Source organism: Solanum dulcamara, chromosome 1, assembly GCF_947179165.1.
Source record: "Solanum dulcamara chromosome 1, daSolDulc1.2, whole genome shotgun sequence".
NCBI lineage: Eukaryota > Viridiplantae > Streptophyta > Magnoliopsida > Solanales > Solanaceae > Solanum > Solanum dulcamara.
In genome coordinates, this window is record NC_077237.1 from 87,521,004 (window position 1) to 87,539,103 (window position 18,100).

General features: G+C 33.5%; 3 protein-coding genes across 3 annotated transcripts; all 3 read left to right on the forward strand.

Annotated features, from left to right (window-relative positions):
* Positions 1–53: 53 nt before the first annotated feature.
* LOC129883218 (15-cis-zeta-carotene isomerase, chloroplastic) lies at positions 54–5,702 on the forward strand. Its single transcript, XM_055957835.1, has 4 exons — positions 54–554; positions 2,929–3,075; positions 3,203–3,412; positions 5,098–5,702. The coding sequence occupies exons 1-4, from the start codon at positions 150–152 to the stop codon at positions 5,431–5,433; spliced, it is 1,098 nt and encodes a 365-aa protein (XP_055813810.1). The 5' UTR covers positions 54–149; the 3' UTR covers positions 5,434–5,702.
* A 2,325-nt stretch (positions 5,703–8,027) lies between these two features.
* LOC129890741 (CRIB domain-containing protein RIC4-like) lies at positions 8,028–9,394 on the forward strand. Its single transcript, XM_055966231.1, has 3 exons — positions 8,028–8,203; positions 8,499–8,636; positions 9,004–9,394. Exons 1-3 carry the CDS (start codon positions 8,059–8,061, stop codon positions 9,243–9,245), a joined length of 525 nt encoding a protein of 174 aa, XP_055822206.1. The 5' UTR covers positions 8,028–8,058; the 3' UTR covers positions 9,246–9,394.
* A 1,462-nt stretch (positions 9,395–10,856) lies between these two features.
* Positions 10,857–15,196, forward strand: LOC129883229 (V-type proton ATPase subunit e1). Its single transcript, XM_055957846.1, has 4 exons — positions 10,857–10,947; positions 11,033–11,169; positions 12,071–12,118; positions 14,955–15,196. The coding sequence occupies exons 2-4, from the start codon at positions 11,072–11,074 to the stop codon at positions 15,019–15,021; spliced, it is 213 nt and encodes a 70-aa protein (XP_055813821.1). The 5' UTR covers positions 10,857–10,947; positions 11,033–11,071; the 3' UTR covers positions 15,022–15,196.
* Positions 15,197–18,100: the final 2,904 nt, after the last annotated feature.

The following is an 18,100-nucleotide window of genomic DNA, read 5'->3' on the forward strand; positions in this document are numbered from 1 at the left end:
TAAAATAAAAATATTTATATTTATTTTTCAAAATACTTGTAACAAAAAATACTTGCATATTTTGGGAACTTAGGCCAACGAAGCACTATAAATACCAAACTTCTCTCTCTCACACACACACATTAGAGAGTTCACATAATCTTGTAAAAATGGCTTCTTCAATTTTCCTCTCACACCCTCTTTCTCCTTTCTCTCCTTTATTATCAAAACACCATAAAATTCCAACTCCCAAACAAACCATAGCTATAGCATATCACCCCACCAACAAACTCACCACCAAGACTCCATTTTTACCATTTCCCTCAAAACCCAGAAAGGAATTTTGGCCAATTTCAGTGGGAAGAACACAAACAGATGAAAAAGATGAAATCTTGATGGTGGGTGAAGATTCTGCAGAATTTGAGTTATCCAAACAAAAGATTTCATCTTGGGTTTATTTTACTGGGATTCTTGGTGTTGTGCTTTATGTTCTTAATGTTGTTTGGATTGACAACTCTACTGGATTTGGAAAATCATTTATTGATGCTGTTTCAAGTATTTCAGATAGCCATGAGGTGGGTATTTTTGCTTAATTGCTTTATCTGTTCTGTTTGTATTTATTTTTTATGAATTGGGTTTTGAGATATTGCTTTGATTTTATTTATTTACTTGGTTATAGGTGTATAAATTGTTAGAACAGAAAAAAAAATATACTAAAATAAATTTTTTCATCTTTAACTTCTAAATTAAAGTTACGTTAAATGTACTAAAATATCCTTTAATCTTGTTATCTTAGATATGATTGGTGAAAAATTGAAATTAAAGTTTTACCAAAAAAGTAGGAGGTCATACTTTTTGAAATAGATTAAAAAGTAAAAGAGACATTCTTTTTGAAATAAAGAAATTATCTTTTTTGAAAAAAAAGAAACTTATAAATAAAAGATAATTAGGGGCATTTAGCCATGAAAATTGTGAGTATATGTTTTTTTTTCCAAAAAAATGATAGTTGAAAATTTGAGTTGTGTTTGACCATTAGTATAAAATGGAGTTGTTTTGAATTTTTGTGAGTAATTTAGAGTGAAAAAGGTAAAATAGCTTTTTGATGTTTTTCAATGATGACAACAATAATAACATATCTAGTGAAATTCAACAACGTGGTTTCTGAAGAGAGGAGAGTGTATGCAGTTTTCTCGGAGGTAGAGAGGCTATTTTCGAAAGACGGCTCAAGCAAATCATAGCAGTTATAAAACGAAAAAAGGTAGTGTGGAGAAACATGACAACTAATAGCAAAGCAGTGCAACACATATATGCAAGGAACCGTAACAACAACAACAACAAGATGTGGTCACTTAAACATAGTAAACCATAGATGATATCAAATACCAAAAGCCAAAGACTACATTATACTACTACCGACATGGTGTTCTATACTACCACCAAACGATTTTTTTTGATGTTTTTCAAATTTCTGAAAATTATGGAAATTTATGGCTTAACGTGTTTTCTAGAGTTTGAACTCCGGAGGAAAAAAGTAAAAGAAAATTCATGACCAAACGCGCCCTTACTTACTTGGGTGTTCCATTATTCTATATTCTGTTTCTCAACTTTATTGTATAGTGATTATAAAAATTTTGTAGTTTTCTGACAGGGGACGGAGTTTCCACTTCTTCCTCATTTGCACTCCTTGTAGCACTTCTGCCAAAGCTTGGTTATTTTTCATATGCATATTTTCTTAATAGTAGTGTCCCTGCCAGCTTTCTCACACCTTTACTATTTTACCGGGTACTTATATTCTCTTACCAATATAGGTATTACGTAACTCTATCCACCGAGCGTTAGACAAATAGGAAGAGATTATCAAACTCTTTTTTAGTTTTTGGCTGCTGCCGTGATTTAAACCTTGGTCTAACATGGTCTTCATTCTTGTCTCAGTGACTGCAGCTCACACCCTTGTGTGATATCAGCCACTGATTGTTGTGTTATAATTCTGTTTTGACAATGAAATGGGGCTCTAGACTTTTAAGTTCTGCTATTTAGACTTTAGCATATAATTGAGCTGAGGGTCTATCGGAAACAACCTTCCTACCCTGAAAAGGTAGAGGTAAGGTCTGTGTATATGTTACCCTCCCCACAGCCCACTTGTGGGATTACATTAGGTATGTTGTTGTTGTTGTAGACTCTAGCATATAAATCAAAGGTGGCAAGATGAGTCATCCCGGGCCTCTGTATTTTAAAAATCAGGAACTAGTTTAATCTATCAGCACGGTTAAGGATTGAGCTGGTAGGAACAAGCTTTTAAGCTTTATGGAGATGAGAAAAAGATAGATAAATATTTATCTGCAAACTTTCATTCATAACAATTTTGTTAATTTTTTTATTGATTTTAATATTGTTGATTTCTTCGTTTTCTTGTCACTTGGTGTTAGTCCTGTGTAATTCCTAAAACAAAATTGTGAATTGGTTTACATTCAAGACTTTTATAAGGTGCAACTTTTGTTGGTTTAGTTTTATCGAAGAACTCTGTGAGACACCGTGAATAGTCAAATAAGAACCAACTAAGGAAGGTCGATTTGAAGTTGTTAATCTCCTTAAAACTCTTAACAGCTACATGAGGTTGCTTATGTTTGAGCACATGTAGAGGAACATAATGTCTTCGCCTTGCCATGAAGACTATTTAGCCTTGATAATGGTCGGAAAGTATTTATTTGTTCTGGATTCATTCTGTTAGTCTTCTTGATAATAGGCAAGAGATGCATTAAGTTCTTGACGAATCATATAGGTCAACATAGAGTTGTCTGAAAGTTCATTTCTGTTATTTCTTTCTTTGTATACTTAGTTACTTCGCTTCCACTTTGGCTTTCTTGGTAACCAGCATACGCTATATAAATTTTTCGATTTGCAAACCTAAATTTCTGTTTGCTGAGAGTTTATCCAAATATTTCTATGCAGATTGTAATGCTTTCCCTTACCTTGATTTTCGCAATAGTTCACAGTGGTCTTGCTAGTCTTAGAGACAAAGGTGAGGAGCTCATTGGAGAGCGTGCTTTTCGTGTATTGTTTGCTGGGGTATCTCTGCCATTGGCAGTCAGCACAATTGTGAGTTTCTAGTCTGCCGGCAGAAACTGAGAATTTATTATTTTTCTGGTAACTTTTATAATTTTACGGTGCAATGCTTGATAGATGGAAATTTAACATAAACAAAGGTTCTTATGACGATTTACAGGTGTATTTCATTGACCACCGATACGATGGAGTGCAGTTATGGCAATTAAACAGCATTGCTGGGATTCATGAACTAGTTTGGTTTTCTAACTTTATTTCCTTCTTCTTCCTATACCCATCGACATTCAATTTACTAGAGGTAGCGGCTGTTGACAAGCCCAAGATGCATCTTTGGGAAACTGGGATTATGAGGATTACCAGGCATCCACAGGTATATGCTCAACTTTCACTTAAATGTAACCTACCATTGTAGAAGATACCGAATGAATGATTTCATAATGTGGCTTGTCCCGAAATACCAATGCTTACTTTTAGTTTCAAAGCTCTTTCTGAACCAGATTTCAATATTTTTCACAATATGACAACAACGACATACCCAGTGTAATCCCACAAGTGGGGTTTGGAAAGAGTAAGATGTACATAGACTTTACTGCTACCTCTGTAGGGCAGAGAGGTTGTCTCCGATAGACCTTCGGCTCCAAAGAAGTGTAATCAATGTAGGATGGGAAGAAAAATAACAACAAAATAGCAATATATACCAAGCAAAGAGGCAACAAGTAGTAATAAAAAATGAAGAATAAAATACGATACAACAATAACAACAACCCAGTGAAATCCCACAATGTGGGGTCTGGGGAGGGTAAAGTGTACGCAGACCTTACTCCTACCAAGGTAGGAAGGCTGTTTCCGAGAGACCCTCGGCTCAAAAGAAGCATAAAAAGAGGTCAGATAAGGCTAAGAAGTTTAAAGCGTTATGGGAAAGCAAATAACGAATAACGCAAATAACGAAAGCGACACAGATAAAATAGAATAATCAAAGTACAGAAAGTGATAGAAAGATAATAACAGAAGTCAGAGCATAAGAAATTATAGTGCGCTAATGCGCCTACTAATACGGAATAATAACGAGACTATGTACTAGCCTTCTACCCTAATATGGGTCCTCCACACCCTCCTATCTAAGGTCATGTCCTCGGTAAGCTGTAACTGCGTCATGTCTTGTCTAATCACCTCTCCCCAATATTTCTTCGGTCTACCCCTACCTCTTCTGAAACCATCCATGGCCAACCTCTCACACCTCCGCACTGGGGCATGTGTGCCTCTCCTGTTCACATGCCCAAATCATCTCAGTCGTATTTCCCGCATCTTGTCTTCCATCGATACGGATACTAAATAATACTACTAAAGAATGAGAAGAGGAGACTAGACCTCTTCCTCTCCCACATAAAAGTACAACAACACTTGGCTATCTACTCTGCCGCCAACCCCAATACTCAACCTCCATACATTTCTATCCAGGGTCATGTCTTCAGTAAGCTGAAAATGTGTCATGTCATGTCTAATCACCCCATCCTCCGGTTCTTCTATTTTCCAGGATATGACGTCACTACTATAACGGAGGAGGTTTAAAGTCATGATTTCTAATTATCATTTTTGTAGAGTTTAGGACTAATTTTTATAGTTTTTTCGTGTATTTCAGTCTTGCATTTAAATTAAATTTTACCTTGATTCTTAGAATCAACAATTGTCTCTATCGGTCAATGGTTTTCTTCAAAGGATTTAAATAAGGCATGTTACAAAGAATAATATCACAAGAAACGCCAGGTAGATGTTGCTGCAGAATGAGCCTATACGGGAAAGGAGGTAAAGGTTATTGTAATCCATTTCTGCTAATACATAAAAGGAACGAAACCTACCAATTGATGAAGCTGTTCCATAATTGAGGATTTAGTACAGATGAACCATCTCAAGTCCTGAAAATCGTGAAAATAAGTGTCTTTGTGCATCTTTGTTACACGACAGTCCTGTATTTTTGCTTTTATTTGCTGTTCTCATTTCTTGGTATAAGTTATCCCGTCTTTGATAGCTAAGTGAAATTTCTCTTCCCCATATTAGTTGGTTGGGCAGGTGATATGGTGCTTAGCTCACACACTGTGGATCGGGAATTCAGTTGCAGTGGCAGCCTCAGTAGGTCTGATAGGACATCATCTGTTTGGTGCTTGGAATGGAGACCGGAGGTTAGCCATACGATATGGTGAGGCTTTTGAAGTCGTGAAGAACAGAACGAGTGTCATTCCATTTGCAGCTATTCTTGATGGCCGCCAAAAGTTGCCTGAAGATTATTACAAGGAATTTATCAGATTGCCATATTTATCGATAACAGCATTGACGTTAGGGGCTTACTTTCTCCACCCCCTTATGCAAGCTGCCAGTAATCGGCTACACTGGTAAGTAGCACTGAACGTTACATAACTCGTGTCCATACAAGAAATCGTGACTACGAGTTGTTCCAATATATATAGGTTACTGTTGTCTATTTAACAACTGTTGGAGCAACTATTTGACTCTCTTAAGTTTAGCTGAGGGAGTAGAAAAGCAAAGAAAGAAAGAAGAGAAATAGAAAGGATTCAATTTAATGTGTATGAAAGCTAAGTTCCAACTTTTGTTTCCCTTCAAATTTTATATGGTGTATATCATGATATATGTCCTTGTTGTGACTTCATTTATCTTAACGAGATGATTTATAGTCACACAAAATTGTAAGATTTGTTTTAGACGATAAGTTTCAAAAGTCCCTTTTAAACTCTATTATTAGTCAAAACATATTCATATAAATTGGGACGAAGAGAGTAGAAATAATGGTTTTTTTATGTTAGCTTGTACGCATCTCAATTATTTCATCGAGCATCTACTACCTTTCACCTGCACAAGTATCGAGAATTGAAAGAATTTGTACTAAAGTTACGAGTAAAAATAATTAAACAAGGATTGATTCATGGGGACGTTGGCTATTATGTGAAAGTTGAACCAAACAAAAGAATAAAAATGAACAATTAATGAAACAAACAACAAAGCAAGCTCCATCTTTTTCGATTAAAACGACTATCAAATGGATTACATAATTTTTTTTGTCCAAATAAATGATTCATCAAAATAATGAGTTATCATTGATATCGACATGTTTGAGATCGCCAAAATACTCAGAAATTCCTCTTAATTCATCTAACGACTTCAAATATCAGATGATTAAACAAAAATTTGATACAAATAGCAATAATTTTTGTTAGTCAAGTCCTACCTAAAAGGAGCAAGTCAGCTTGGACCAAATCCAAAAATGAAAAAAAGAGATCTTTTTTGTAAAAGATAATTAAAAAAAAAAACACTCAATTCCACTTCTGGTGTTGAGGAATTATCAAATAAAAGTACACCAAATTGTTTTGACTTTCTTTTACTTTTTGTGAGAATGAAGAAATACATTTGGCCAATTTGAATGATATTTTATATATAAATTCCCTTTGGTTTTACTCTTCCTCATGCAATGTAATTGGAGGAGTTGGGAATGAGTAGGTTCACTAAGATATTATTAAACTAAAAAGGAAAGATTGTAGAAGTATCTTTTAGGATGATTTGATATTGCCTACTTAAACTACTCTGAATAAATTTCTCACTCGATATTAATATTTGAGCCTCACTAAATTTAAATTCGTATTGAAAAATTTCATACTGAAAGGTAAGACATTTCCTAACAAGGTAATTCCACGCCAAAACTCAATCCCATGATTTTGATTAAAGACAAAGAAGTATTTAGTACTTACCATTTTAGTGCAACGCTAGCTGATTTAAGATAACAGTTTTGATTCTTTGAGAAATGTTGACTATCATCAACATAAATAAGTAGTAAAATTCTATTGATAAATATACTTCTAATACTTTCTATAGGAAACTTTTTAATATGGCATATATACATCACTCACTTAAAAAGAACATACAAGTACATATATGTCACCATCAAAAAATTATGGTAAAATAGTAAATACTCTATCAAGATCTCGGCACCGGTTCGTTTCATGGGAACACCTACATCCACAGCGGCGAGCCAGTACTCTCTTGCTCCAATGTATGCGACCCAATTCACTGGTATGAGAGGACCAATCCTCTCATTACTAAGGGTGAATCAAATCCACATATCGCACGTTGTTGGACCTTCTTTAGCCTCGATTGGCCTGTAACGAATATGAAATACATACTCACACCAAAAAACACGTGTTAGAACATGCTGATTCACCATGACAATGAGGTCATTCTTGCATGGGCTTGGGCTTGCTTTGATGATTCGACCCATTCCCCAGTCTCCCGCACTGCTCAAGTAAGTGTGCGACTCCGTATGAGGACCTCCTTCTCTTCTGCCCACTCTCCGTTCACACGGTTCTCAAAGCAGAGGAGGAAGGGTGGGCAGCAGGTACCACGAGCCCTCTGTCCCACACATCTATCCAGAAGCAAGTGTAGTTCACCGGTTCCACCGAATGCTCCTATCTCTCGGCAAAGATCGTGTGAGTGTGCAGTTATGCTTCGGATGCTTCACCATAGAATAGATCATCTTTTGGTATAAAATTGCTTCTAATAAGCAGTACTTTGTCTCTCAAAGTGAAACATCTTCCTCCGAATTTAGATTAATCGAAGCCCAAAAAAATATAACTATGCATGAACCATGTAATCCCCCACTCCACCCCCATGGTCAGTGGGTTTCATTTATTTCATAATAATAAATTGAACAAATAATCAGCCAACATTGGGCAGAGTTGCACAGTTTAACCAACTATATATCCACTTTATTAAGTTTCTAACCCACTCCATCATTTGTATGTTCTCTTTTTTTGCTTTCTAATTTAATGCCACATTGCCACCAACCTACTTTTATATTGGGTATGTCTTACATTTCTATAACTAAAATCATTCTAACTTCTTAATTAAGACAATTGCTTAACACATCTCATTATTATAACTCTCCTTCTATATAAATATATCTTCTCAATATTTGTGATTTATATGTTATAATAATTTACTGTTTGATTCCATATGCTAATTGGAAGAAATATGAAGGAAAAATCAATAGAGAAGTTTTTCATGTTGCCATTCTTTATTGTGTGTGGTTCTGAATCAAGTGTTGTAGTCACCACCACCAGTCAACTTGAGGAAACAAAGAATTCATCACAAAAAACAAGTATGGCTTTCTCCCCTTTTACGTCTCACAACCCCCCACCCCCCGCGCCTTTTACTTATGTCACTCCAGAATAGAAACTATAAGTTCGACAGAATTCTGTAACTTCATCTCAAATTTATATCCATAAAGAATGTAGCACCTCAAAACTAGGAGTAGGTTTAGAACTTAATTTTTACAAGTTCTAGATTCTAGAACAACAACAACGATAATTGATACTTAGTCAAATACCTTTTGTATATGTTGTTATTCTTTTATCTTTTTGTGACATTGAATATGTGTGAGTGACTTATTCAAGAAAGACAAGAAGGAGAAGAGAGCTCATCAAGTGTAAAAATGAAGAGCTTTTGGAGATTTTGGGGCATGACAAGACCAAGATTTTCACAAAATGTGCAAAGATTGAAAAGACATTTCAAAGTTTTTTCCCAATTATTTGGTAAGTAATAAACTATTGGCCATTGTATAACTTTCTATTTTTAAGATTTCATTCTCAATAGTTCTCTTGTTGTATCTTTACTTCCCCACAATCACAAATCTAACATTCATACAAAAACAAAACTAAAAAAGTCAAATACATATACAACCTCTTTAAAGTTGTAATTTTTTCATTTAAACACCTTAACCAAAGTAATTTTCAAACTTTTGTAAAAAGAGGATATATAAATAATATTACACTAAAACTAGGTGCTTTCTATAGGACATACCAAGTAGATAACTTCACTCATTGACGCACTCAACTCTAAGGGAATGTTATTTATTTTGCATTTTCTATCCTTATATTTTCAAAACTTTTTTTTTTGCAGCGCGTAAACGCGAGGTAGAGGAAGAGGAAATGGAGATAGAAATAGGATATCCAACCGATGTGAAACATTTAACACATATAGGATGGGATGGATCAACAACAATTAATCCAATTAAAGGATGGGAAAATTTAAAACCTCCTGAAATTATTTCTTTTACATCAATTTCAATTAAACAATTTGAACTTGCCATGGCTGCTCAAGCTGGTGAACCTATAGATATTAACACCAACAATTGTGCTTGATTTTTGATTTTTTTTCTTTTTGTAATTTTCTCTTACTTTTCTATTAAATTCTAATCGAATCTATATCTTTTTTTCATTGTTGTTGAAGATGGTTTATTTATTTTCTGTCAGACTAAATTCAAATCCTCATCGAAAAATAACCTCGTTATCAAAAGTGACTCCATATTCCGATGGATTTGAAAAACTTAGATTAAAATAGTAAAAGAAAGATTGAAAATTATTGTATAAAGAGCGGTGCACTAAAGCCCCGCTATGTATAGGGTTCGAAAAAGAGCCCGACGACAAGTTTATTGTACACACTCTTATCTTGCATTTCTGCCAAGAGAATATTTCCAAGGCTTGAACCCGTAATCTCTGATCACATGAGAACAACTTTATATATTTTTGTAGGCACCATAGCGAGCCAAAAGTTGATTGAAAAACAAAACAATGGCTTTCTGAGATGCCCAACCCTTTTGAGGTTTTTACTGTGAGATACTCTTTATCAACTATATTATAAACAGCAATTTCCAATACATATGAATTCATGATAATTTACCTCAAAAAATATATATTTGAGGTTTTCATAATGAAATGCATCGGCTAATGCTGCTTGAAGAGGATCTGTTTAGTTGTTTTTTTTAGGGTTCCACTTCCCATTACTTATATACACAAAAGAGGTGGGCTAGAAGGGAAAGTTCTAAGTGTTAATTGGGCTTCTCTAAGTTGGAATTATTGGGCTTATTAAAGAGAAAATTTCGTAATTCACGTTATTAACGTTCAATAGTCAAAGAATTTGAGAGATTTTGCTATATTTCAAAACGTAGTAGAATACGTATATCTGCACATATATAATGTTTCATCTTAACTAAAAAGAAGGAAAAATTACCAAATTACACACCTTATATTCTTATATTTTCAATTATTCTCTACCATTTGTAAAAATTTCAAAAATTTATCTTCTGATACATAGGAATGATGTTGATACGTAAATCCTTTTCATGATACATCGCTAGTTGATACAAACCAAACACAAAATGTATTAGTAAAACATAAGTTTTATTGCTATTTTTATTGTGTTCATGATATATTAGGTGTTACAAACTGATTCATAAGTTTTATTGATATTGTAATGTTTGATTTGTATCAACTAGCGATGTATCATGAAAATGACTTATGTATCAAATCGCGATGTATCAGCGTCATTCGTATGTATCAAAAATCTGAAAAACGTATCATAGTGTTTGTATATTTCGCTATACAATTCGATTCGCACATAACGTTTGTATAAATCGTTCGAATTATACAAAACTCAACTATATAATCGCGCGAATTATACAAAACTCAAACTATAATTACAACTAGATGTTTGCCATGAGCCATAATTAATTGAAACTATATCTATGTTATCTAATTAACTAGTATATATTTGCTTATCCGCGTAATTTTCCCAAATTGGAATACCACTCCTAAATATTTTCATATCTGAAGTGGGCCTTTTGGACTAAAAATTGGGCCCAAAGAAGCCCAAGTGTTCATACAACTGGGCCAAACACAAACCCGAAGTGGCCCAATATCCAAAAGTTGACGACAAATCGATCTGTCGTTAGATCAAGCAACTCTGTCGTTAGATCAAGCAACTGTTGTTAACAAAAATTCAACACAAATTATTATTTTTTCCAGATTTCGTTACGATCCAATCTCAAATCTCAATAATCTACACGTATTAATTTCAGCTCAAAATTCTATTTTTTGCTAAAATTAATATAATTTTTCTACCAATTTTGACTTGATTTTTTTTTCTTCAGAAAACAGATTTGCATTTTGCATTGTGAGATCGGACGAAAATGGGGTTTTTGGTGACAACGCTAATTTTCGTGGTAGTGGGTGTTATTGCGTCTCTATGTGCCAGAATTTGCTGCAACAGAGGGCCTTCTACTAATCTGTATGGTCAAATTTGTTTAATTTGTCTTTGTTTGCTTTAAATTTGCTTATTATAATTTGCTTAGGGTTTGTTATATTTGTTGTTTATGGAAAAAGACAAAATCTTTGCATAGAACTCTTGAGTTATTAATGTTGAGTTTGATTTTTGGTATAAAAATTTGGATTGTTGATACAAAGTCTCTATTACTGATGTGGGCATTTGGTTTCGATTTCATTGCTTGTTGTTATTGCTTTTTATGGTTTGTTTGGTTTGTTGTAGAAGAAAAACCATTTTTTTGGCAATAGAACTTTGTGTCAGCGCTCGACGGCTGGAGCTATGGTCTTGAGTTTATGGATTTTGAATTCTAGACAAGACAGCTTAACGGGTTTTGAATAAGTTATTTATACATATTTAAAAAAAATTGAGCCAAAACTACAGAGAAAATGTCAGTATTGTGTTTTGTGTTATGCTTCATTAGTGCTAACAGCTATTCTCATTTTCTGTTCTATCTTTCTTCTAGACACTTATATTAACTGTTTGTCTTTAATCCAGGCTTCTTTGTTTTCTAGTTTTTGATCCATATCCAGGTCAATGAATATTAAATCTGATGCCAGACAGTGATTATCTAATTTTACCATTATTATGTATCATGAAGATCTTGATCGTTCTTTTTGCTATTAACTTAAAAATGACTCATATAGTATTTCATGATTCAGGCATGTCAGGCGACGAAAGAAACAAATGCAATTTAACTTGAAGATGCAAATTGTGATTTTTGTCGGTCCCACTGTTTAGTTTTACTAATTTTTTTTTAATTAATCTACTGAGCTCTCCATGATGCATTAATTTCTAAAGCTAGTGTTTTTCCGCTGAAATAATTTTGGTCTCTGTTTCTAATAGCTAATTGAATTGTGTGATGCAGATTACACATGACATTGATCATCACCGCTACAGTATGCTGTTGGATGATGTGAGTTTGCCTCCCCTTCTCTTTCTCTCTCACACACACCTACACAGCACACACGTCCACGCGCGCGCACACATCTACACATGCACAAACATGTAGAAAGTAAAGCAAAATAAGTCATAACACGGATATTATACCCTCGCACACACACCTACACATGCACAAACATGTAGAAAGTAAAGCAAAATAAGACATAAGACGATACAATTTCCTCAATATATGACAGTATGAGTTCATGTGTTTGACTTGAAGCCTGGTAGTAGTAAGATGTTTCCCTGAATTTGCTTTGTCATGTTTCCTGTAGTTTATCCTTTGTTGTTCAAAGGGATTATATAATAGAGAAATTACTAATGCGAATCGTGGGATAACTAAAGATTAACTTTTTGCTGAGGAATTTATGTTTTGCTTGACTAGTTGAATATATTGGTTGTGCTATTACATCTGCTTGACTTCCACCTAAAATATGAAATATATGCATAATTTCGTGCTTTGTATCTGAACCTACTAAATCTCAGAGGCTTAAATTTTCCCGATCAGGTCTATTGATATATAAGCTAAAATTTGAAAGTGTGCAGTTAATTTTTCTGTCAAAAATCTTCATTTGTAATGTCAAACAACTATGGTTTGTGAATCCTATCCTAGCCTCACAAATCCGGTAGCTAATCCTTATATTGTCTAATTTCATCTTATAGATGAAACATATAAATGCTTCTTTTTGGATCATTGTGATGTAGATTGCTATATCTATTCCATACTTTTGAAGTTTTGCATTTTGGAGAGTAAGAAATGTGCTGGAGTTTATATATAAACTTCCGTGCTTATGTGATTGACAAGAGAGGGTAGCTCAACTGGACAGGACCCTCCACCTCCAACCTTACCGTTTGGGTTTGAGTCAACATGTTACCATATCTAAAAAAAAATCTCCCTCCTTCCTGCAATGTCGTTATTTTCCTCTTACTTGTCATTAGATTAATGCATTTGTAACAATTTTCAATATTCTCTCTCGATGGCTCATTGTTTTTGTGATTTTCTTCTCAAGAATCATGGGCTTGTCAACTAGTTTTGCTTCATTCTGCTTTGCTTCTGTATATTAGAAGATGAAACAAGTTCATGTTCTTCCATTCGTCTTTATGCTTGTCTCAAGACTATCCCAGATGGGAAGTAGGAACTACCGTTTTCACGCGCACACAACCATACATGGACTCTCTCTCTCTCTCTCCTGTCCTCCTGCTTTATGTGTGGGTATAGTGAGTGACAATGATGATTTGGTAGGGAAGCTGATGAGGTTAGTGAGGATAGTGGGTGAAAATTATGTGATAGGGAAGTGCTATCATTAATATTATTTAGGTTAAATCTACAGAACTCTCCTCTAAATGCTTGTTTTATTATTCGTTGTGAAAAGCCTTTTGATGGTTCTGTATAAACCCCCAACTTTACCCACAAGGGTGGCCGAGTTGGTTGAGTAGGGGATCTTCCAAAGGGGGGCGGTGTCTCTGGTGCTAAACCCTCTACATCCTTTCTCAGTCGAGCTCGTCATGCGGAGCTTGCATAGTGCGGTTTACCTCTCCCGTGTAGTTTGCAGGCTATTATACTGCGCACCAAAGGGTAGTGGATGCGGTTCCCTTGTCATAAATTCTTTTTTAAAAAAATAAAAATAAAAAACCCTACTTTTATTAAGCGTATTCTTGAAAAAAAGTTGTTCTCCATGATATGGTGAATCAAGAAACAATGGTTGTATGCCTGTTATTCTTTAATGAATGGAAACAAGTAATTGGGAGCTCCATCAATGAGCAATGCCTGGAATATTACTCAGCGTTCCTCTGTCCTACAATTTGAAAAAAGAATCATGTATTTTTGGACCATTGTTCTGCTTTAGCCACCAATGCTTCTGTTGGTGAGTGATTCAGTTGTTTGACTGTTTGAGTGAGTCGTCACTTGAGGATATGTTTGCTAGTTCTGCTAAGCAGAGAGTGCTAATTTTGCTCTTGTATTTGATAAGCTTCCTTAGCCTTGCACGTAAATTTTCATTTGACAAGGAACTTATTTGTAGCCACTTTTTTGGTTTGCCATCAATGTTACTGAGTGGTTACTTAAATTAGTGTGATGTAGGAAGTAACTGAACTATACTAATTCTGGTGATCCAATGATGGAATTTTGTTGTTGCTATTTTTTTTTTTCACGATAAGAAATATTTTTATTCTTGACTTTCTAAAGAATAGGGAGATTGGCTCCTGTTCATTTTCAATACTTCTTCCAGTTCATTTTATATGGGTGTGTTGGACTGTACACGGAGGCTAAGAAAGAAAGACTGCCTTTTAGTACATAGCTAAAGTACCATTAGAGCTTGTCGTTTTGATTATAAGAGCATGTCAGTAGGGGTTGAAAAATTTATCGGAATGAAATTTCCCCATATAGAACTATCACAAGTCTCTTTCACTTTGGGTAGTGATTTTGAGAATCCCAAAACTTCATGCAGAAAACAAATTCTTGAATACTAGAACGGGTTCAAATGGAGAATAATGACTATCAATTCATAAAGCTGACCCCAATTAGTTGGGGATCGAGGTGTAATAGTAATACAATCAAACCTCTCAATACCAATCATCCTTTATAACAACATTTCATTATAACAACCATATTTTCTGGGAATGATCTTTCATCTTATGTATCAGGACAAATGATCTTCTTATAAAGAGATTTGACTGTAATAAAAGTCGTTATTGCAAGTTACATGTACTGGAGTAACAATTCTCTATTTGCTATTTTCGTCGTTAAATTTAGATTTAGCAGTCAACAACGAGAAGAAAATTCATTGTTGTGTTTCTTTTGTCGTGGATAGGTGGGCAATCGTGTACCTTGCGCAGTTGAAACCACTCATCGTTCCAGTTTTGAGTGAAGGAGAATAAAATGCTCTCGGAAGCTCTCTTCGTGTATTCTTTTGTGGATTATTTGAGTGAAAGGAAAACACTTATGGCATGGTGAAGTCACATTTGTAACACTATTTATGTACTGGACATTGATGCAAGACAAATTTGATTTCATTTTTTTTGTATAATGTTCACAACTTATTTTCTAGTTCTACATCATTTAGGTTGTCTTCTTTATAAGCTTGGACTACATTAAATATCTTATTGAAGAAAACAATAAGCACACGACATTTGTCGGTGAGAGTTCATAGTCAACCTCATCTTGTTTGAGATTGAGGCGTACCTATTGTTGTATTTGTTTAAACTCTTGGTCATGAGCAAAGTATTTCAACTTTTGTAATTTTGTTGTGTTTAATATAATAACATATGCTATTTTCATTAAGAAAAGCAAAACACGTCTTACATTCATTGCTCTGTTGTAAGGATCGAGTGTGGATAAATTTTTACCGGGGGCTAGGGTGTACATGGACCGGGTTGGTTCGGATTTTTTACAAATCAAATCAAACCACTTGTGTCGGGTTATTAAATCTATAAATCAAACCAAACCAATAAAAAATGGGTTTTTCGATATCAATTTTTCTCGGGTTTTTTGAATTTTTTTGGTTTTTTAGGGTTTTTTCGAATTTTTCGGATTTTTCATAGTATCTAATAAAAAGCACAGAGCAGTGCTTCTTAAAAAGAGTTTTAGTACAAAATATCAACATATAAGATGGAGGCAGCACACTGTTTGAAGTTTTAACTTTATAATATAACTTTATAAGATGAGCTTTTTTGTATATTATTTAGATGAGCTTCTCAAGTCCAAATCTAAATGTAAGAAAGAAAACAAAATTATGAAAAAATTTTAAAAAATATTTATAAATTACATTTTAATAAATATTTTTATGTATAACATAATTTAAAAGTAGTATATCTATAATCGGATCGGTTTAGGTTCGGTTTGATTTTTTTTAGTTAAAACCAAACCAACCCTATAATGGTTGGATTTTTTTTCTAAATACCAAACCAAGTCAAATCAAACTACTAGTCGGGCTTTTTTTCCGGTTTGGTTCGGTTTATCGATTTGATGCGGTTTATCGATTTGCCCCATACAGCCCTACCGGGCGCGATCAAAATCGCAAGAGTGGAGGAGAAAGGAAAAGTAAGGAACAGGATGTCCTACTTGTTGAAACTTTCTAGTACACAAACTGTATTAATATTTTTATTGTCTGCTTACTTTTTAAAGTTAAAAAGAAGACAAACCAAAAACATTTGTTATTATGGTCATATGTTCAAACTACAACTCCTAAAATAAAGTTAAAAAACGAGTAAAAATGTCTGCAACATAAATAAATAAATAAATAAATAAAGTTTTGATAGTTTTTCATTGATTTTCTTTGGCTAGTTTACACATGCACAAAAAAAAAGTTGATGATTTGAGAATGAACACATGTGGTGGATTAGATAAGGAGATTTTCCATCCATTTGAAATCAAAAAAGCTTAACAAATAACTATACTAATGACGGTTAAAAGGGTTAAGTATATTTCTGAATTATTTAAAATGGGATAGTGTTATTCTTCGTTACGTTTTTAGCTCAAAAATATTTTTGTTACTATATTTTTGGCTCAAATAGGCCATATAATTAGCATGACCGTTGAACTATTTGAAATAGAATAATTTTGTCATCTATTTAAAACTCGAGACAAGTGCTCTTAATCGTAAGGACTTGAGAGAAAACCTTTTATTGGAGATTATGTGATTGATTTGGCCTTGTTTCCTTTTATGATTCAACAACAATATAATGGATGGATTTATACTTAATATTTATGGTATCCTTGATATTTATGACCTTATTGCCTTATCCTTCTATCGTCCCTGATAATACGTTATTTATATATGATGTAACATTTATTTGTACTTAAAAACGAGAATTTAAGATATCAAATAGGGTAAATCCTCACTAAATATAAAGAGAACTTGGGAACTAATTAATTAGGTTGGTAATGTATTCTGAATTAATATATTAAATGTGGGAAGATCCTAACCTCAAAGTTGGATTATCATTTTACCCCCTACACTAAATTAAAATATTATAAAATATTTAATTAATTAAATATTAAATAATAATTATAGCATATTATTTTATTATTAAAAAATAAAAATGGAAAGATGTTGAGTCAAAAGATGAAAGGTTACATTATTTAGTATTTACATTATAGTCTTTTCATATTTCAACCTTATTTGTTTTATCCTTTCCCCTGTAATTATTCTTTTCATATTTATAACTCTATTGTTTTTCTTATCTTTCTTGTACTATATAAAGGTGTACAAAAAAATGGTAAATCACGATTCTCTTCTTTATGTAAAGATTTATTTTTATGAATTTTGCTCGATACTATTTGGACAGGTTGTAATTTTTTTTCCGTGTTTAAGAGATTATAAAATAGGTTGTAATTTTTTTCGTGTTTAAGAGCTTATAAAATAACATGTACTATCATTATTTACTATTTGATTCATGTTTTAGTTTGACTCGATGAAGAAGATTCTTGAATTTTGATTGATTATGGGAGAATGTGTCGACAAGAACTAGAAAATTTTTGTGTTGATTTTGTATTTCTTTTTCCGGCTATATTGTTATGATTAAAGTCTTAAGAAGTATCTATATATATATATAAATTGTATTTTTTCTTCTCTATGTTTTTTTGTTTTTGTTTTTCTCTCTATTAGAATTCTTTATTTTTCTTAACCTTATCTGACTTCTTTTTATGCTTCTAATGAGCCGAGGGTCTCTCGGAAACAATCGTCCTATCTTGGTAAGAGTAAGGTCTGCGTACACTTTACCCTCTCCAGACCCACGTTGTGGATTTCATTGGGTTGTTGTTGTTGTTGTTGTAGACTTCTTTATTTTGATTGTTTATGAATTCTGAATGTCGTAAGTTTGTATGTTAAAATTACTCATTTGTGACTTAATTCGAAGTTTGTCAACTACTAACTAAAGTTACAGTCATTAACATAAAAGGAATTAATCTTAACATTAAAATACGACCCTCTCATTTGATGTCTTTTGTCACACTTTA